Source organism: Crassostrea angulata, chromosome 10 (genome assembly GCF_025612915.1).
Source record: "Crassostrea angulata isolate pt1a10 chromosome 10, ASM2561291v2, whole genome shotgun sequence".
NCBI lineage: Eukaryota > Metazoa > Mollusca > Bivalvia > Ostreida > Ostreidae > Magallana > Magallana angulata.
In genome coordinates, this window is record NC_069120.1 from 46,797,062 (window position 1) to 46,819,308 (window position 22,247).

The following is a 22,247-nucleotide window of genomic DNA, read 5'->3' on the forward strand; positions in this document are numbered from 1 at the left end:
AAAAAACCCATCTATTTGTCTGTTAGTGCTGGGTCGTGGTCATGGAGAATGTGCTTGATTGATTAACTATGCACACGGATATTCATGCACCCCCCCCCCCCCCCCCCCGGCCAAAAAAATGTATCGAACGTACCAACGTACGAGTTACTAAATACGCAACTCATTCGTATACTTTTGAGAATTATCGTTTAAAGTGATCAAATTTGAAGTGAATTCCGAAAGTAACTTTGAAAATGGAGGGTAAAGATGAAAACAACGTTGGACATCCAACATTAAACTCCCAAATTGACGAACAAACTACAACGACGTATGCTATAATAGAAGACGTTGGGCAAGTAATTGAGGGATCTCTAGCAGATGCAGTTCAAGAAGCGGTAGGGTCCTTTCCTTTTCATGAATTTCATTTTCGTAGTTTGATTATGGGCTTGATCACTGCACATGCCTTTGAATTTCTATCAATAAGCCGCTAAATGTAGGAGAAGAGAAAGATATATATCCTATCTATATAAAAAGTGTATTTATATATAGATAGGGTATATATCTTTCTCTTCCCCTACATTTAGAGGCTTATTGATAGAAATTCAGAGGCCTATAGCTGTGATCACTGCATGATATTGCTAAATGCCATGCTTATCGTTAGAAGATTGTGATTCGTTTTAATCAGACTAAGGGAAAATTATTAAAGTTGAACACTAGGATAGTCACTTACATTGAAGTTTAAGATGTGTTTATGTGTGGAGACCTCGTTTGTGTGTGTGAAAAAATTCCACTAGAATTTTCTTAGTTCTCATTCAGCAGCACTTATAACACTGTTTGAATCTCTCGTTGTAAACCCTCAATAACACACACGAGGTGCTTAGAGAATTTGTAAATAAAGTGGAGACAAAAATTAAATGAAAAGCGTAAACAAAGAATATATGTTTATCAAGTTAATTACTTTAAACATTTGAATTAATATGGGAAGTTCAGTCCAATATCTTTTAAATCTGTTTTCTAGAGTGTTCAGTATTTTGAGGTATCGACTGATCAACTAGCCAACTTGGGGCTGCTGGCCACAGTCTCCTCAGATGAATTTCACAGCTTTAGTGTGGGCACTGAACAGGGACCCTCGGGGTTCCAGCTGGTGCAGGCAGAGGAAGGTGGACAGGGGCCCTCAGGATTCCAACTGGTGCAGGCAGAGGAAGGGGGACAGGGACCCTCGGGATTCCAACTGGTGCAGTCAGAGGAAGGGGGACAGGGTGTGAAGATGCCAGGGATAGAACCAACTCTTCAGTACCTGACAGGTTGTAGAATGATACCTATAACCTACACATTCAAGCGCCTATTCTTGCTTACTTGTTTTAAAGTGAAAAGTTTACAGTGATTTACTGTTTTTAAATTGAACGAACATTTGGTTTTTTGTTTTGTGAATAGATACCACTCTTTATTCATTAACTTGTAAGTTTAACAAAGCAGTTCTTAGAAAAACTTGCAAGTAACAGGTAGTTTCTTTTTATGATTATTGTTGTTCCTTTATTTTGTTTTTCATGTCTTTATATAATTAAAATACTTTTGATATAGGAAACAATAATTGTTTCCTATATCAAAATTCGCCAAAACATAACTTATGAATCTGTAAAAATTGTTAAAACAGATGGAAATAAAATTTGCCCTTTACACCATAAAGAGTATTGAAAATGATTTTTAATTTTCAGGAAAAATAAGTTTCACAGAGTTCAGTCAGCTGATGGACACAGATGATTCTGAGCAGGTTGTTGACATTGACAATGTGGCCCAGACAATACATGTGACAGATGTCATCATGCCAACAGAGGAGACGATTGTAGAGGAGGAAGAGGACGAGGAGGGGGCGGATGATGGAGGCGGCCAATCAGAGGACATGGAAGCGAACGAGAAATCTCCCAGAAAGAGGATGCGTGAGTACATTGTGGAATTGGTAAAATTTGTAATAAGTTTCTATGATTTTGTTGTTACCCTTCACTCATGAAATACTTAAAATTACATCATCAATTGAATATGAAATCAAATCAAATCTCTGTATACAAATGTAAGTCATTTTATATACATATTATACCAATATTTTTTCTTTGCAGGTAAAAAGAAAAAGGTATGTATCCTCAGTAATTTAGACTAAAATAGTTTTTGATGGAAATACAGAATTTGATAAATATACATGTATATCTTTATTATACCTCTGTTTCGGGGGACAATAAACTCATTGACAGTAAATAGGTATACTGCAGAAGCACATATATTCGTTAGGTCCAAATTTCGTTTGTTTTTTAACCAAATAAAATTTCGTTGGCATTTAATTTCATCATATCGTATTCTCTTTGTATTCATTAATACATTGGTTAAAAAATTCATCATGGATTTAATTTTCGTTGTTTTTTACTGCCAACGAAAATAACGAAATTAAATTTTGTTTGATATCGGTATTCTTTACTTTAGTTTTTGCTTTTCTGGTAGAAATACAGCGATTTACCCATACATCTAGAGGGACTGATGGGAGAAGCTAATATTAAGTTTGCTCAAGGAGATCATGAAAAGGCCATATCAATATGCATGGATATCATCAAGATGGGTATAAAGGACACATTGTCTGCTGTATCTTGTTTCAAAGACATCCTCACACATAACTTAAACCAAATTCTTTACAAATAAAAGTTGTGGTGCATAGATATCAAAACTCAGTATTCATACCTGTATCTTGCTCGAATCGGCCAAAACAAGACCCCTGTATTCTGTATTATTAAAAGAATTTATTTTTCTCCTATGGTCAATATTTATTCTAACCCTGATTTCAGCTCCAGAAGCATACATGCCCTTTCAGACACTGGGCCTTATCTATGAGGACCAAGGAGACCTCAAGAAATCCCTTCAGGTGAGTTGGTTTATGATACAGACTCTAAGTTGTAACAGTCAAGATTGGTGATAGTTATACTTAAGTCATGTTATTTGTTTTGATATCATTTTACATGATAGACATGTTGTTTTTTGAAATTCCTTTATTGCCGTACCGATAAATAATTCTAATGTTGATATGTACAATATAATTTGATATATTTTATTTTTTGTTGTGTACAGTACAGTTTGATATCAGCATATCTAAACCCAGTGGACCGTAACAGTTGGATCCGACTCGCTGAACTATGTCAGGAGCTGGGAGACAAACAACAGGCCACTCTCTGTTACACCAAAGGTAAGATATTGTAGGGAAAAAAATGCAGTAGGTTGTTATAAGCTTGTCATTTTCAGTAAAGTTCCTAAATTTATTTTTTCCATTTTTGTATCTATCAGAACTTGCATGAACATTGTATTATTGGTCAAGATTGTTGTGTCTAATTTTTAGGCAAGATCAATTTGTTCATGGTAATTTTGTGAATGCATGTACATTTTTGTATTTTGTTTATGGATTGTTGTTCATTGTTCAGTGGTACTGGAACATTAGAAATGTGTGCCCATTATATTTTATTAACCTTTAAGCACTACGAGCTGAGCCTCAAAATCCTCAAAACCTTGACTTATTCTGGAGCAGAAGTCATTTATATGAAGAGTTAGGGGAGAAGAAAAAGGCTCTAGAAGGCTATAAGTCCATGCTGAGGATAACTCCATCTCAAGATGGCGAGCGATACATGGAGATTGCTAGAACAATCACCAAGGTAACCAACAGCCAATAAGGGGCTCTGATTGGTTAACATTGTAATTTTATGTGTCAACTTTCCAAATAAGAAATAAATAATAATCTACTTTTATTTATGATGACGAATCACTTACATTAATTAAATGTTGGCTTTGCAGCATGAAAATGTATTTACATACATGTATTAATGTGTATATCTTGCTGAGTATGGTTGATTTATGCTGTGATTTTACACTTCTATGTTTTATCTCGCAAAAACATTGAAGGAATGAGGCTTTGATATGAATATTCACATACATATGTATAGTGTTGGTTTTGCAGCATTACTATGAAGAAGATGATAAAGTGTCTGCCATGGAAACCATGAGAAATGCATTTGAGGCAAATTCTGAAAATGTGACAGCTGAAGGTTTAAATTTATAATCGAATGTTTGTTAATTGATTAAAGTACAGTACAAAACAGGTTTTGTTAAAAAAAATCCATGCAATCTTTAATATAAAAGCTAGAAAACACGACAAGTTATTGGTATTTTTTATATTGTTATTTTAAGCAAATTGATGTATGCTAGAGATTTATGTGTAATGCATTCACTGAATGTGTTTACTATAGTTTTGATAATATAATATATTTTTTCAGATGTGAATTTATTCATGGAACTGTTAATGACTCAAAGACAGTTTCTGCAAGCCATTGAGGTAAATTGAATTGAAATTAGCATGAAGTATAATGAATACAATGTGCACACATTAAGATGGAAAAATAATTTCTTAAAGTTTAAAAATAACTTTTATATGAAACTATGATTGAAGTTACAGTAATTGATGTTATCTTTGAAAATTCACTCATGGTAAATATGGTATATAGTATTTCTATCCTATACATTGTCTTGCATTATGTGGTATATAGTACATGTATTGCAATGCCTGCATTTCTAATTAATGTACATATAACACATATATTTTGTTTTTTTAACCTCTCTTCAGGTGCTGGTGAATCACTGTGGGGTTGTATTTCAATTAAATGTCAACAGAGAATGGAGCAAAGCTGTTCCCATAGGCATCTCCCTCATAGAAAATGGTGCCGTCAAAATCAGCTCGTAAGAAACATACCTGTATATAAATCATTAAGTAAGACATTTTGAATATCAGAAGTTAGTATTGTAGATACCTTAACTGTAGAACACATGCCCCAGTGACCATAGACGAATGGTCAGTATCATATACTGTGGAATCATTAGATTTCGTGGTGGCTCAATTTTCGTGGAATTCGTGGGTACCTCGCATCCACGAATTAACATCCTCCACGAATTAATAATTTAGGGTAATAAAGTCATATCTCCTTTTTAGGTTTAAGAGAATATACGAAATTACGTCCCCACGAACCTGTAAAATTTAAGCAATCTATGAAAATTGGCCCCAATGAAATTTAATGATTCCACAGTAGTTGCCTATTTTAATCACAATTTGACACCTAATGTTTTGTGCTCTCAAGATGATACAAGGACATTTATTTGTACATTACGTATTGGTACATGTTAATATGTTTTTTCCTATGTGGAGCTTTGTAAATACAATTGTTTTATAGTGTTGCCATACCAGAAATCCTCCCCATTGACTTGAGGGTGAAACTTGGAATATGCCTTATACAGAACAAACTCTTTACTATTGCACAGGTAACAGAAAACAAGCAGGCTTCAAGTTAAATACAGATATCAATTTATAATTAAACTTGTATTGGCCACTTCTCTATAACTGTAGAAATGCACGCCAGTTAAATTTTCTGTTGTAGGTTGTTATAAATCAACTGTTTCAAGAGAGTGTGGAAGATGTTGGTGATTTATATTTGGATGTAGCGGAGGCATACATGGACCAGAGATGTTTTGTTGACGCAAAGCCAATCCTGAAGAAACTTGTCAACTCAGAGAATTACAACCTGGTATTTCTGACAGTCTTATTGAAAAATATATGTCAATTTCATAAATAAATCTGTTGCAAAGGTTACAGTTTCATTCATAAACACAGCAACAGTAGAATACATTTATGTAAGGCCCCATAAAGCAAAGTTTCAAACCTTGTTATCTTTAGATCAGTATAAAAAAAGAATGACATATCAAGGGATTTAAGATATTAAGATAAAAAAAACATTTTGAAGAGATTATTAATGAACTCCATTATATTCATGTTATTCGAGATATTGTATGTTTGTGTTATCAAACATGAACTGTATGTCATTATGTCTCCCCTTTCAAAGGGGAGACATATTGTTTTTGTCGACTTTCTTATTCTTCTTATTAGGGTCTTCCGTTTTCAACGGAAGACCCTCTTGTTATTCTTCGGTTTCTTTTTATTATTATTCTTCTTCTTATTCTTCTTATTCTTCTTCATCCAAATTTGTCCAGGCCGTAACTTAAATACCCTTTGACATTAAAACTTCAAACTTGGAACATAGGTAGATGGTATTGAGAAGGGGTGCTCACCACCAAAAGTTTTGACCTTGACCTATTTTGTACTTCTAGGTCAAGCTTTTCATAAAAAATATTGTCTGGACCATAACACAAGACTCCTTTAACATACAAACTTTTAACTTGTATCATGGATAGATGGTATATAACCTAGTTGAACCTTACCAAAATTTTTGACCTTGACCTAGAATTTTTATTTCAAGGTCATATTAGAAAAAACTTCATTGTTCAACTCCTGAATATACTTTGACAGAAGGACTTCAAACTTTAAACAAAGAACAATAATAATACACTTAGGTGTACTATTGAATAATATTTGACCTTGACCTTGTTTTACTCAAGGTCCAATTAAGAAAAAAATAATAAAATTTTGTCTGGGTCATAACTTTAATACCCTTTGACATTAAGACTTCAAACTTGAAACATAGGTAGATGGAATTGAGAAGGAGTGCATGCCACCAAAAGTTTTGACCTTGACCTATTTTGAACTTAAAGGTCAAGCTTTTCATAAAAAATATTGTCCGGACCATAACACAAGACTCCTTTAACATACAGACTTTTAACTTGTATCATAGATAGATGGTATATAACCTAGTTGAACCTTACCAAAATTTTTGACCTTGACCTAGAATTTTTATTTCAAGGTCATATTAGAAAAAACTTCATTGTTCAACTCCTGAATATACTTTGACAGAAGGGCTTCAAACTTTAAACAAAGAGCAATTATAATACACTTAGATGTACTATTGATTTATATATGACCTTGACTATGTTTTACTCAAGGTCAAATTAAGAAAAAGATAATAAAATTTTGTCTGGGTCTGGGTAACATATAGCTGACATCATTCTTTTTCAATTGTTAAATTTGCCCCATATTACAATCCTTGGGGAGAAGGGGAGACATGTGTTTTTTTGTAAAAAAAAACAATACCCACTAGTTTGAAATTTACATCTACTGGTACATGTCTTAGTAATGGCGGTAATTTTTCAGGCTGCTGTGTGGCTGAGGCTTGCGGAGTGTCTGAACTCCTTGGGGGAGGTGGAGAGAGCAGTGGATGCCTACAGCAGGGTAGTGGAGATGGCCCCCTCTCACATCGAGGCCAGGATGTCCCTGTCCACCCTGCAGTCACAGCTGGGGAAACACGAGGAGGCATTGAAAGCACTCAGCAGGGGTAAATAAAGCTGGGGGGAGGCATTCAGCAGGGGTAAATAAAGCTGAGGGTGGGGAGGGGGGACTCAGCCTTCTTATAGCAAAGGAAAACCAAAAGGCAGAAGGGGTGGACAAGTCAGCTGTCTTAATAGCTTTTGGTATGGGTAAAACTAAAGGGAGTAAGGGCGGGTGGGGGGGGGGGGGGGGGGGGGGGGGCAAACTCAGCTATTCTAAGAGCACTCAGCTTTGGTTATGCTACTGGGGTTGGGGATGGGGGTGGGGGAGGGCTGACTCAGTCATGTAACACTTAATGTGATGAAGCTTTTGTTGTGTCTGACCACTCTGACATCTGTTTCTGAAATAAAGCGATAAAAAACATGTTATTTTCTGTTTTACTGTTGATTTTGGCACTTGTTTTTGGTTTTAGTAATATATTAGATATTTGAGGGCACCTTTCTGACTATTGATAAAAATGCCAATGCACCTCATTGTAATTTTTTGTCTTTTATATCTTTACAGATGAGTCTGATGGTTTACTCACAAAAGAGGTACATGTATATATTACGTACATTAAAAATAAACTGAAGTCCAAAACTAACAAATCTAAATGCATCCTTCCAAAAACTTGACATTTTTTCTCTAGGAGAAAACTTTGCTGCTCCAGAGATGTATGCTGTTTTATGCCCATGGTCGATTGAACGAGTTTTACCACGAATGTAAAGCCTTGTTGTTCAACATGTTCAAGGATCTAAATGACCCAGACTTCATCAAGGGTGTGTACAACTGGAATGAATAGTCAATTTGATGATTGAACAAAAATATTTTGATTTGATCTGAAAAAAGCACCTTTATATGCCAATATACAAGCATATTCCAAATTATATGAAGGAGTGATTATGAAAAAAGTGTTAGTTTTCATTTACATGTACATTTCTTGACTTAAATGCACTGATAAGAAATAATTCACTCTTTTGCAATTTACAGTAGTAGTTTCATGTAATAAAATAATAAATTTTTACTATTGAAAATGACACAAGAATTTAGACTTACACAAACATTGAACACAGCATTACCTATATGATATATATTCATAGTTCATTACCAAATGAAATACATGCATATGTATTGTTTCCTATGAATTTCAGCTGTATATTGCTGTAGATCTAATAAAACTAGGAGAGAAATGCTGCAGGACCATTTTAAACCTGGCTATAAAGGTATGATTAGAACTGAGGAATATCATTAGAGTTGTATTAGGACTAAAGATAATATTGAAAGCTCTAGAATATTGCTGTTTTACTGAATATCTTTATAGAAATGATTTTTTTTTTGGTTTTATTTTCTTTTAGTTGGAGATTCATCAAAGTCTGACATTCCAGTTGATGACTTATGGGATTTGTTTGTTAAGGTAAAACAGTGCATATTTTTTTTTTTTTGCAAAATTGGGAAGTTTTGGTTTCAATATGTCATAATACAATGTAATATCTCTTTACATGGTCAATAATTTACAAATTTTATGCCCTATTTAGTATTCACTGTGGTAAAAAGAAACTTTCTTAAGTATTCATTGTTCAAAAGTGATGTTTCAATTTTTTGGAAATAATTTAAAACATGAACATTGGGAAATATAAACGACTTTTGCATTTTATTAATGTTAAGGTTCAATACTTGTTATCAGTACTGTGAATGATTTGTGTAAAAATTTGTCAGCATAAAAACAATTTCTGTACATTTATAGCTGTGTGAATTGTTGTTAAACAACAAGAAATATGACGATTTACTAGAAGTGACGGCCCTTAGTATGTCCTGTCCCTACTTCATGCTAGAGCCAAGGAAAGTCAAGGTAAATAAAATTGAAAAAATTACAGAAGATGTCATATCATTGAAATTAAACAATATTTTTTATGAATTATTGAATTGTTATATGTTATATTTCTGTACAAACGACATATGAGAAAGTACAGGTCTTGGACTTAGCTTTATGAAAATATTATGTGTTTTTTAAAGTCTTTATCTAAAAACTTTTGTCTTCAACATTTTATACTTTTGACTTTTAAGCAAGCTGAGTTTATGTGTCTGCTGGCCTGTATTCGATCAAAGAATGAACACTTTGCCTTCAGTCATATCAGAGAAATCTGTATCAAGGTATGCTTAGAAAATATACAACACTGTACAGCATATCACAGTTATTAAGTCGGCCCAAATTGTGTTGTGTCTCATTTATTTTTTATTTCAAAATTTACAGGAAGGGCACAAAAACCAAGCATGGAATTTACTGAACCAAGTATTATTGATTTCCACTGAAAACAGACATAGCAGATTTTGTCTTCGCTATCTACTAACTGTGAGTGTTAGCTGTGTTATCTGTTTAATCTGATGCCTGTAATCTGTCACAGCACAGAGAGAAATGTGGGTTTTTTTACCCCTTAGATGTTGAATTTTCAGTTTCAAATTAAAAACTAAAATGTCAACATTTTTATATACTAATAGTTATATTCATTGTGGTGTATGTTGTTGAATCAAAAATTATTGCTCAAATGTAAATTAAAATGCAATTATAATATTTATTTCATTTTCTGGTTCATTTTCAGAATCCTGATCATGCTCCTGTAGAGTTACTTAATGGGCATAATGCAACCATATCCGGAACCTACAAGTATGCACTAGGTAAGAGAGAAAGTGATATCTGGAATCTAAACGTCAATATGCTTAACAGAGAGAGAGAGAGAGAGAGAGAGAGAGAGAGAGAGAGAGAGAGAGAGAGAGAGAGAGAGAGAGAGAGAGAGAGAGAGAGAGAGAGATTGAAGTATGCACTTGATGAGAAAGAGTGATATCTGGAACCTACAAGTATGATCTATGTTAGAGGGAAAGTGATATCTGGAACCTACAAGTACACACTAGGCATGGGAAAAAGTGATGTCAAAAGCCTTAAAGTACATTCTAAATAAGGAAGAAAGTGTTATCTAGATTTCACAAATATGTTCATTTTAAAAGAGAAAAAAATGTTTAACCATATTTGATAGTATTTCCATTACTCATTATAAAAGCAGCATTTTGATTGCCTTGACGTAGACATTTTGTGACTGTAGGAGAGTATGTGGCAGTTCTCCGGACGTGTCCTGAGGACCCATTGGTCAATCTCTGTATAGGACTCACATTAATCCACCTGGCTGGCCAGAAGTATTCCTCTAAAAAGCATTCCCTCTTTGCTCAGGTGAGGTGCAGGTTTGATCTATATTTAAGTCTATTGATTTCATGTAGAAAATGGATGTTCGAAACAAAAAGATCATGTTTTAAGTCTTGTGATTTTGATTTACATGTATTACATGCTTTGCAGGGACTAACCTTTTTATACTGATTTCATGTAGAAAATGGATGTTTGAAACAAATTGATCATGTTTTAAGTCTTGTGATTTGTATTTACATGTATTACATGTTTTTCAGGGACTAACCTTTATAAACAACTACATGGAACTTCGAGGGGAGTGTCAAGAGATATACTACAACTTGGGTCGAGCACTGCATCAGCTGGGTATGAATTTTGAGCCATTTTTTTAAAAAACTGTTTGTTTGCCCTCTGCTGACTCAATGTTTAAACTTTAGATTGGTAGGAAGTTAATTTTTGTTTTTTATGCAATAAAAAGATCTGCAAACAAGCAAAAATTTTGGTCAGATTGTTATTGATAAATCTTGAGTCAGAGTTTTCTCAACAAATCTTGAGTCAGAGTTTTCTCAACACTGTAAATTATGCAGTCAAGAAAATAAAGGAATTGTCAGTTGGTACTTTTTGTCAGTCTGTCAAGAGACTGCAAACTATCTATTTTTAAAAGGTGGCCTTTGATTTAATTAATTCTTACAGGTTAATTAGTTTAACTCATGTCTTTCTTTTATATAACAATAGTGCAGTTTTTGATGATCATTGATGGTGTTGTAATTGTCTGTAGGGCTGACCTATGCTGCCATCCATTACTACAAAAAAGGCCTGACATTTCCTCCAATCATCGAGGATGGAGAGGTCAGTATCTGCTATTGCTTTGTATATCAAATTAACTCAGTGCAACATGATTAAAATATTTCGTTTGCAGGAAAGAGGAATAGATTTTTGGGGCATGGTAAACTGCTTTATTGGTGAAAAAACACTTGCCAGTAATAACATTTTACAAATTGACATATACTTTAGACCTCACACGATTAAGATTCCTTTGAGATAATTAAAGTACATGTAAACTTACTAGTACCGGTAAATCATTTTCCCATTAGAATCGGTTTGACCTGACGCACCAGTTGGCTTACAATCTGATGATTATCTACAAGTCCAGCGGCTCCGATGCCCTAGCCAGACATATCATGAATCGATACTTGGTCATCTGAGGTAAAATGGACTCTTTTGCTAATGCCAATTTCTTTCTTTTTTTGGTATTTTTAAAGATATAATATTTACATTCAGTGTATATTTCCCCTTATATTTACTGTGGAAATCTGAGATGTTCAATTTCCCTTGAATCCACTTAGCCAATACATGTGCAATGAGCACAAATATAAACGTCATCACACGTTTTGAATTATTGTAAGATTAAATGAAACGTTCAAACTTTCATAACTAACTTGATATGTACCAAGGGAAAATAATCGTTAAATCAAATCTATTCATCAGTAGAAAAAATTTTCGACAAAGTTTCAGACGCTATATTTATAGTTGAGGAAGCGAACTAAATAGCATGTTAATATGGCTGTTCCATGTATGTTTCATATCCCTGATTAAGAGCTTATATAATGGCTTTAAAGCAATGTCACACAAATATTTTATACAAATAGACATCAGTATGATTATAAATATAAGCATTGAATGCCTATAACGCACCAAGCGGTGCAGACAAATTGAATACTGCACATTAGCGTGGTGTGATAATTTGTCTGCACCGCTTGTTGTGATATAGGGCCAACAACATACAAAGATAAGCATTCAATGCATAAATGAAGAATTTCCTGTAGCGCTAATCAAAATTTATTTATATTTCTGCTTGGTCTTTTGAGAATATATTATCGCTGGAAGATTTTCTGAGGTCTAATAGTCTACATGTATATCATGAAGCTCTTTGAAATAATAATTTCAACCAATATCATGATTAAATTCAAGCAAACACACTTGTTAAGTTTTAATTATTTTCCAAGAAAATGAAGTACATGTTCCTGCATAACTAGTGTATACATGAAAAAATATATAAATTTAATATTTAGTCCACTATTATTGAATTGTAGTATTTTTTTGTAAATACACAGTGTAGTACATCTTATAACTTGTTTTGTTTCTTCTTAGGAAACCACCGACTGTTTTGAAAGAGAAGTTACCCACTGTAGTCAGTCTGTTTTGACTTGACTTAAAAAACTTACAGCATAGATGTACTTACCTAAAAATTATCAGTACACTTCACATGTGGCAGGGGAAAGATATTCTATGTGAAATTGGAGTGATGGAGCAAGTTTGGTAGACATAAATTACAGGTGTCTGACAAACACACATTGGTCTAGTCAGAGACACTTAAGGATGTGCACTCACACTCTGCCAATAAGTCTGCAGGTGCTCTTATAGAGACCCCAGTGTCTATTTTACAGATTGCAGCCATAGAGTCTTGTGTCAGGGATTTAGTACCTCTGCCATACTTGGGGAATCAATACACTGCAGAATGTACGGGAAGAACAGTACAACCTGACTGAAAGAACATCTACAATGTGTGTGAAGACTTTGAAAACCTTCAGGCCATTTTTTGTTGATATTTTTTTTAATTGTATGTTTATGCCTAGAAAAGATGTTGGATCTAAAATTCTCTCATTTGTGATGATTGATTATTTAGAAATGCAGTCTTTAGACAACTAGATGGAAGTCATTAAGATGATATTACATGTATTTACTATAAGAGAGATCAACTGAAAAAAGAAAATGATCATAAATATACATTGATTTATATTCACTGATAACAACAAACGTTGACCAAAACAGATCAGATAAAAATTGTCATTACACTAAGAGCAAAAAAATAACCTGTGTACAATGTATTTGAATGCAATTTTTTGCCAAATAATCAATGGTTTTAAATATAAATACATTGACAATTATTAAACAGAAACTGTCTATATGCCTGCAAATTACAGCCTACATGTTTTCCCCTCTCCTGCCTGTAAGAAAGAGTGCGTGGTAGTGATTTTTTTGCCTAAATATTATTTTTCACAGAACCTTTGTTTATTCATCGCTGTTCCCTTGCCTTTTTCTTCTGATACCACATTAGGTCTGGGCACAATCTTGTGACTGTTATATTTGAAAGATTATTCACAAGTGGTAGCTCAGTAGCCTTATTGGTCGGTTTCGGCTGTAGAACTGTCATTTTACTTGCCATTGTCCGTCAACCTTCTTTAATGTCAATGTCGGTCGGGGGTCAGGGGGGCATGTCCTTTGAGTGAGTTGGTGGTTAATGCTCTTACTCTCAGAAACCCCCAAAATGCTTAGCAAAATGCAGCTTTAAAGAGGTGTACTTCATAAATTTTGTCGTACCTGGAGTAACACTACTAGTATGGCACGCCAAATCCACAAAAATGAGATAAACATATTTCACATTTGATAAATGAAATTAAATTTATCGATGTATCGATAAACCATGTTTTGCAATTGCAAATGGTTGTTTTTCAGTATTAATTATAGTTTAACACCTCTGAAACAACAATGGTCGCTTTAACTGTGGTTTACAGATGTGAAATATAGAATTTATAGATTATCATATTTAACTATATAATTTTATGTTCGTAAACTATAGTTTATCAACGTTAAATCTAGTTTATCGATCTTGAAACTATGATTAGCTCATTTTTGAGTGCCACATACACTAGCATTTACAAAGTAATAGGGGCTCGTCTCGGAGTCCGTGGAGTCAGAGACATAAAGTTATTTAGTCTCTGGTAGGGTTTATGTGCGGATCTAAAGTGGGTTCCAGCGGGTTTGTAGCCCCCCTCCCCCCCCCCCCCCGAAAAATTAAACTTCTTAATTTTGCATAGTAAAATTACCGAAATATAATTACCGAAAATATGTCTATGACCCCCTCCCCCATTTAAGGAAAATTAAAGATCTTTCGCCCCCCCCTTTCCGGAATTTTTTTTGGCGCATGGTGTTATAAATGTGACGATAAAGAATTTCAACTTGATTTTAAATTAGACATTATTTGTGTTTATTTAAAATCTTTACTTCAGGCCAATATATATCGATTTGAGTCCATCACGGTACCATGTCGAGCGTATTTTGTATTTGTTTGTCACATTCTCAGCTAGTGTCGAAACACGCGCCAAGTCTAAAAGTCTCCGTATCTATCAGCATGCATGCAATGTAAAAAAAGTTTTCTTGTGAACATCATAACCAACTTTGAAGAGAACATGATGGAAAGCGAATATTTTCCTCACTATGACTGGTATGTGTGATGCGCTATTTTCGTCGAGACATTTTATCGAAAAATTCGGCTGACCCCAGAATATGCCGTTGTTTAAATGGCTTTTTAAGTGGTCTGTTTATTAATATACATAAAATGTTTTACGAGATAGATCTAATAGCCCTGCATGATTCCATCCCGGGCAACATTTTTTTGAACGTATTCCTCTTTGTGACAATCCATAAATAATCCTCGACGAAATGGTGTATTTTCGAAAGTAATTGCACATAAAATATCCCACTCTTCCGATGCGGATTTCATAGAAACTAATCTACAGCCGAATAAATCCTTGTCGTTCCATAAAGAACTGGAATTGTGGCAAGATGAGCCTTTCTGGTATTGCTGTATTACTGGTCCTCCGATAAACTCTGTAGAAGAGATCGAGAGCATCACAGCAGCTAGATGGTTTTCTTTGTGGATGACTCCTTTGATGCAGCATTAATAAGAATTCATTTTTTTCAAATGTTCACGTAATAGATCGTATAAAAACTATAGGAACTGATTAAAAAGGGATAAATTTTTGGCGTTATCTCTGAAAGTAAACACCTGGAGACGATTCAACATCTTTTTTATATCTGTAGCAATGATTCGTCTTACAGTATGGCGATTCACGCATGTAATTCTGTGAAGTTTATAATCATCTGTCATGTTGTAAATTTTGAATTTTCCGGGTGGCAGTAAATACAAAATTTACAACATGACACATCTCGCAAATTTTTAATTCTAACAGTTTACTAAAAAGAATAAATCAAGGTCTGCAACATTATCTAATGCCGAAATGTAGATTGATTATATACAATAACTAAACGCATAATTAATAAAGATTAGATATGATCGAGTTTTTTTGGACATCGATGTCGGAACTGAGACGCTGATATTTTGTTTCTCTTTGAAATGCCTTGCCTCCCTACAGTGAGATGACCGATACAAAATCTTAAACGTGAACTCCAACATACTATCCCATGGCGTGCGTGTAAAGCTCTTGTAAACCGTACCGTACCATTGGCCCTGTCAAATCGATCATGGAGGAAGGGTGAAATTCACTTACAGTACTCCAAAAGATGGGAATAAAGATTTCTTTAACGTCGATAATTCCTCAAACAAAGTTGACGATATAAATAGAAAACCGTCTAATTCTGACGATTTTAAGTTTTCAAACATTCCAGCGATCCTGTGTTTGTGTGTTTGGAGCCACATCGCTTGCTGCATGATTGCAAACCTCGGTCTATTAAAAAGAGGTCGCCCGATGGATCACTTAATGCTAAAAGGGGGAGTGCAGAAACTGTTAATGGGCTAGTATTCACAGGGTCTTCAGAGTCACGTTCGATTTGCTGTACTTGTTGGATATTGCTGGTCAGGTGACGTCCAACAAGCGCTTTGTTCGCCGTTGTGTAACTCGGCAGGGTGAGAACTCAGGCGCTGGTTGGCGTGGTCGGACGATGAATTGGCATCGCAATTAATTAGAGGGAAACGCGCTGAATCGATTAGAGAGATAATTGCTGATAGACCGTACGCAGATCTTCCCACAGGTTAATAGGAAACGGAAGGCTGCTCTTTTACGTAAGTTGTTATACTTGGCTATTAATTTTGCAAATGTTTAATTTCTCGAAGACTGCTTTTGGTTTTTTATTATTTAGTTAAAACATTAATAGTAATTTTTTTTATTCCAATATTTTATCACTGTCTGTCTTTGTCTCTGTTTCTTTCACCCATCTTCACATATTTTTTTCTAAATATAAATTAAATTCTATAAATATATATAAGTTACCAGCGTCTGGAATCTATGGCATTTAAAGCGCGCCAAAAATTTAGATCACAGCTTATAGATAAATGCAGATATTTTTAATCGCCGGGAAAAACTGAATTAGAGAGTACTTTTTCTCTTAGATCAGGGGTAAGGTTATTGCTCTCGTCAATAAATCGGTCCATGGTTCACTACGAGAGGAATTGTTGATCAATATTGACAAACAAACATTTTTTTTTACAGGCCAGACCAAATCTCGAACGAATTTCCTTAAGATGAGGAAATCGAATCCATATTTACCATAGAAAAAGCCAACAAGTGGCCACAGCATGTTAGCGCTGAATGCGAGCGAGAGTGGCTTAGCGGAGCCATGTACCGTTACTGTGACCTCATCCGAGTCTAGCACGGTAGCAGAGGACTTTCAAAAAACCGACAAAGAGGCTCTGTTTTATATAATAACTGTGCTGATGTTTTACGCTGTAAGCATTGTCACCCTAATGGTCAAATATTTACGGCAAGAGAAACAAGAAGCGGAGTACACCAATTACTATTATGAGTATGTGTCACGTGACAAGTTCCAGGACCCTCTCTACCAAAATTCCCTGAACGTGCAGCGAACGCTGAGCGCCGTGCGCGACAGTTATAACAAAGTCGTTCCAACAGACTGCATACCTCACACAAAGCAAGCTTTCTCGGAGACCAGCGTCTAGCTATATAGTTATATCAAAACCGAACTCCTGGAAAACTTTTGCACCGTTGGGAGTAGGTAGTTCGATCTGTCCTGAAGTTCTTCTTTCTTTATGATGAGATTTTATACCACACTGTTTACATCTGTCACAGAAACTTAGACTAAATAAAACATTCAGTGTTTTTACTTTTTAGAAATACCATATTATAGCCGTTATTGGGCTTGTTCTTGTCAGTGAAATTCTCTAGGAAAATGATTCAAGAAATGGGCTTTTGGAATTTGATTGACGAGAAAAATTGTATGCAAGGAAAGTTTCGCCCCGGTTTATATTCGTCCCGTCTTATATTTTTCCCTATATATTTTCGCTTTATTTACCCTCATTTTCATTTGGCAAATTTATCGATAATTACAATTGTGTTAAATTGATTTAAAACGGGCAGAAATCTTAATATTAAATAACTAAATAGCTTTGATGGGTGAAAATAAAAGGGCGCAAAAATAACCCTGTATTCAGTAATAGTCCAAAGGTTTGTACTTTCACAATTTTTCAAATGTTCCCCAATTTATTTTGCAGAAGACATGATTGTTTGTTGAACTGTGATAGACATGTATGCTAACCAACAAGTATGTAGAGGTTAAAGAAGAGAGAGAGGGGGGAGAGAGATTTTTATTGACAATTTTTGATCGATAAGCAAACCCCTTCTAATTCTGACCATAATTGGAGTAGACATGTCGCCACAGAAAACCCACCACCGCCACCAAGCATGTAGCGTTGATTTATGGATCCAAGACCTCTAGTATTTACTTATACAAAAGATGATGCAGGAATCAATAGATTACAGAGAGAGAGAGAGAGAGAGAGAGAGAGAGAGAGAGAGAGAGAGAGAGAGATTATAATCAAGTTTTACAGATTGAAGGAAAACAAACGGGATAACATCATATCCAAATTAGTTTTGGAGGAAAACAGATTTTTCAATTCTTCCCCGGGCAAGCTGCATGGAAGAGTCATCAATCTTTGAGCGGAAATCAAACGAAAGGCCACACTAATATAATTTCTTGTTCGTTAGACCCCGCGCGCTCATATTTAAATAAAACTATACGAATAACATTATATATTATTAATTTCCCACATCCAGGAATTTCTGCGCTGTTTTCTCTTCTATTTCCGCTCTATTCTTGCATTTTTTCAAAGCATATGTAGTTATATTTTATAAATCAGGAATAAGTTGAGGAAATGTAACCGTCCGCTCAAATTTACTTATGTACCGCCTAAAAATGTTTGCTACAAATTTTTATTTTTTATTTTTTAATCGCTCGCCCGCTCGTTCTCTTTTTCACTGAATGTCGGTCGAGCATATATGTGTGGCCAAAATGAAAAAAATAAATCTTTGGTGGAAACAAATAGAACCATTTTAACAAGACCTTGGAGTTTTGGTAGGATGTAACTATCTTTTTTGCATCAAAGCTAGTTAAAAATGACGCTGGTTCCAAGAGAAATATGCAGAGATTGCGTAGTCTTAGCTCAAATGCCAGACAAATCTTGTTGCTTTCAAAGAGTTCTGGCTGCATGAGGAACAGGCAGGCCTACGCCACATTGCTGTTTGACACAACTACTCAAAGTTCTAGTTCTTGTTAAAATGGTTCTAATGTTTAAATAAGCGATATAAGCGACAAATAAATCGGTAGGTGTTCAAGCCTAACGACCTGGAGTTGGAGAATAGCAAAAATGTAGACTCTTCATACCGGTACTTGTATGCAAGCCAAGAATTGAAAAGTTCGATGAAACGTTAAACTTAATGCGAGAAATTAACTGCCTGCTTCAAAACAACTGATCTAGAACAAGCCAAATGATGTATGATTTCGGGAGGGGGTACCTAATCATGTTTCTGTAGGACACGTTGCGAATGCAAGCATGGATCATGGATCGAAATACCTTTATAGAACCGTTTTAATAAGAGCTTGGACTTTGGGCAGTACGTGATCAACTCCGATTTGATGAAGGCGGGGTCTTCTTGTGGTTAACTGTCATTGGCTAATATATATGCATATATTAAACGCAATGACACTCGTCCGACTTCGTCGGCTTTGATAGTCTTGTCTATGGCACGCCAAATTCACAAAAATGAGCGAAACATAGTTTCACAGTCGATAAACTAGGTTAATCGACTGTTAACTATAGTTTACGGATCGTAAAGTATAGTTACAGACGTTAATCTATATTTCACATCTGTAAACTATAGTTTACGAATGTATATCTATGTTTTTCTGTCTGGAAATTCGTAAACTATAGTTTAGAATTGATAAAAATAGTTTCACGATTGTGAAACTATATTTATCAGATAAACTATGTTTTACAATCGTTAATTATAGTTTTCGGTTCTAAACTATAGTTAACTATAGTTAACTGTCATTTATATTTATAAATTTAAAAGACATAAACTACTGTATAATTCACGATCCTACACTATAGTTTTGAGAGATAAACTATAATTTACGTTTGTTAATCATAGTTTATCGTCCTAAACTATAATTGACGTTCGTAAACAATAGTTTACGTCTGTTAAACATAGTTTATGAGTATAAATGTGTGTTAACTATAGTTTTCAATTTAAAATCTCGAGTAACCAATCGTGAGATGCGATACAAAATGTGCTCCATTGTAGAAAATGGCTCTTCATAGGGAAGCACGTGCGAATTTGCCCTCTGTACAAAAAAAAAGATCGTTACATGCCTAATGTAAAAATTGATATATAGCCTACCCATATTTTCGCTGTTGCTGACCATCGCGTCCCTCATCAGCTTCTGCTGTACAGTAAATACAATAAAAAAAAAAAAAAAGCCAGCGTTTTTTGTTGTTGTTTGTATTATTTTTTTTTTAATCAAAATAAGAAAGGTTAAGTTATTTTAATAATTTCACTTGCCATAAAGTTATCGAAAAATCACTTTTCTTGTCAAAAAGAAATATATATCATAACAACCAATGAAAATGATCGTTGTTAAGGCAAAATCTTATCTTGCTGTTACTAGGATTAACGTATCTATGATTTACGAACAAAACTCTTGTTAACTATAGATTCAATCGTAAACTATAGTTTAGGGTCGTAAAATATAGTTTCACAGAGAATTTCGCATGTCAGATACTAAATGAGAGATTCTGTTTGTAAACCATGCTTTACAAACGTAAAACTATGTTAATCACATTTTTGTGAATTTGGCGCCTTAATGTCTAAATAATACAATTTGCATTCGCGAACTATAGTTTAGAGTTATTAATCATAGTTTCACAATATGAAACTATATTTATCAGATAAACTATGTTTAACAATCGCAAATGATTGTTTTCAGTGTTAACTATGGTTAACAGATGTGAAACATAGATTATCGATCCGTTAACTATAGTTTACAGACGTGAAATAAAGATTAACGTCGTTAACTATAGTTTTCGATCCGTAAATTATAGTTAACCTAGTTTATCGACTGTGAAACTATGTTTAGCTCATTTTTGTGAATTTGTCTGATTAATGTAGTTTCACGATTTGTGAAACTATAATTAACAACTCTTAACTATGGTTTACGATTGTAAATTATAGTTAACAAATGTGAATTTATATTTATCAGCAAAATCTATTGTTAACGTTTACATTCGTGAAATATAGTTTCACAGATGTAAACTATAGTTAGCGAATCGTTAACTATAGTTTAGGATCCGTAAACTATAGTTAACAGCTGAAACATAGTTTATCGACTGTGAAACTATGTTTAGCTCATTTTTGTGAATTTGTCCCATGATCACATGCCCTAGGGGTGTATTCGTTTGGTCGATTGGAAAGCTGCAAGAGTAATCCTAATTTGCTCGTTTGCAGTATTGAGATCTCCGGTAGATCTCCATTGTCTACTTTCCAAATAGTAGGTAGACAATGGAGATCTACTGGAGATATTCAGGACCAGTTCTGGAGGTAGCAAGCGAATACACCCGCTGCTCTTCGATTGGAGAGCAGCCCGGGATCATGGGACAAAACTACGGTTTTGACAATCTATGAATATTAATAAGGTTCTCATAGCGAATTAGAAGAAAGGAGGTCAAATCTGGTCAATGATTCACAACTTGTTTTGATGAGCAAACAAGACAGTAACATCCCACCGAAAGCCCAAGCTCTTGTTAAAACGGTTCTACATGTATTTTAATCAAAGCTTTATTTTCCGTTAATCACTTTACCATAGTATTTTCAAATATGACGTTCAAGATTTGGAAAAAAAGGAGTATACAGTTTAATGCAACATGATAAAGATACATTTCAATGTTTTATATGTTACAAAAACACAATTAAGATAAATGTAAGAATATCCTGAGAAAAATAATGTATCATGGCGTACAAAACATTGCTTTATGTGTAATAAACTTGGTGTTTTTAAGATTGACTAGTGTTGCCAATGCAGCATTTTGTTTCTAAAATAGGATTGCCCATGTGGTAAACAAGAAATACCAGCAGAACATTATGCTCTGAACTATATAGCCTCGCGTAGGATGGTGTTTTATACCAGTGGTATCGTATGCGTATTCTGTAATACTAGTATGGTTGACCGTGTACTAAACAAGACCAGCACAGCATTGTGTTCTGAACTACTCAACCTTACAGCCCATAGTGTTAATAAATGAACCAAGGTAGGATGGTGTTCTATACCAGAGATGCATTGTGTTTGCAATATTAGTGTCACCTTTGTGACGTTGTCTAAATTCAGTACTAATCAGTAACAATGAAGAGGTCAGGGTCGCAGGCCTAGTCACCAGTCTGAGCTCGTCACCTCAAAGCAAAATTACTGTTCAAAGATCAGTGATTGCCACAGGCTCCTGGCATAAAAAGATTTCTTTCTATAGTTATAAAATTTTCCCTGCACTTTATATTATTAGCTTACCCGAGCCTTGTCCGTCGTTTACCGTTGACATTGTGGTAAACTTTTTTTTACATTTCACTCCTAAACCACTACCACTTCGCCAATTTCAACAAAACTTGGCACAATGCAATATTGCGTGAAGGGGATTCAAATTTGTTCAAACGAAGGGCCTCTTAAAAGGGTAGATTTGAATTTTTG

General features: G+C 34.6%; 1 protein-coding gene and 1 long non-coding RNA gene across 2 annotated transcripts; both read left to right on the forward strand.

The window, feature by feature from the left end:
* The first annotated feature begins 207 nt into the window (after positions 1–207).
* LOC128166779 (general transcription factor 3C polypeptide 3-like) lies at positions 208–13,385 on the forward strand. The gene is made up of 27 exons (XM_052832155.1): positions 208–374; positions 998–1,283; positions 1,695–1,916; positions 2,094–2,107; positions 2,470–2,584; positions 2,808–2,884; positions 3,088–3,202; positions 3,487–3,662; positions 3,965–4,052; positions 4,281–4,339; positions 4,628–4,740; positions 5,229–5,316; positions 5,433–5,579; positions 7,097–7,277; positions 7,775–7,803; positions 7,899–8,028; positions 8,401–8,472; positions 8,605–8,663; positions 8,994–9,098; positions 9,314–9,400; positions 9,501–9,599; positions 9,847–9,922; positions 10,345–10,469; positions 10,700–10,787; positions 11,200–11,270; positions 11,516–11,627; positions 12,573–13,385. The coding sequence occupies exons 1-26, from the start codon at positions 234–236 to the stop codon at positions 11,624–11,626; spliced, it is 2,874 nt and encodes a 957-aa protein (XP_052688115.1). The 5' UTR covers positions 208–233; the 3' UTR covers position 11,627; positions 12,573–13,385.
* A 967-nt stretch (positions 13,386–14,352) lies between these two features.
* On the forward strand, positions 14,353–17,338 carry LOC128166780 (uncharacterized). Its single transcript, XR_008241175.1, has 2 exons — positions 14,353–16,284; positions 16,712–17,338. It is a non-coding gene; the product is annotated as an uncharacterized LOC128166780 (long non-coding RNA).
* The last annotated feature ends 4,909 nt before the right edge of the window (positions 17,339–22,247 follow it).

What these genes read in the sequence shown, in the direction of transcription:
- LOC128166779 (XM_052832155.1), top strand. Translation starts at nt 234, where the DNA reads ATGGAGGGTAAAGATGAAAACAACGTTGGACATCCAACATTAAACTCC. An exon ending in CACTCTCTGTTACACCAAAG is followed by an intron (nt 3,203 to 3,486) that starts GTAAGATATTGT and finishes TTAACCTTTAAG; the next exon opens with CACTACGAGCTGAGCCTCAA. An exon ending in GTCTTCGCTATCTACTAACT is followed by an intron (nt 9,600 to 9,846) that starts GTGAGTGTTAGC and finishes GTTCATTTTCAG; the next exon opens with AATCCTGATCATGCTCCTGT.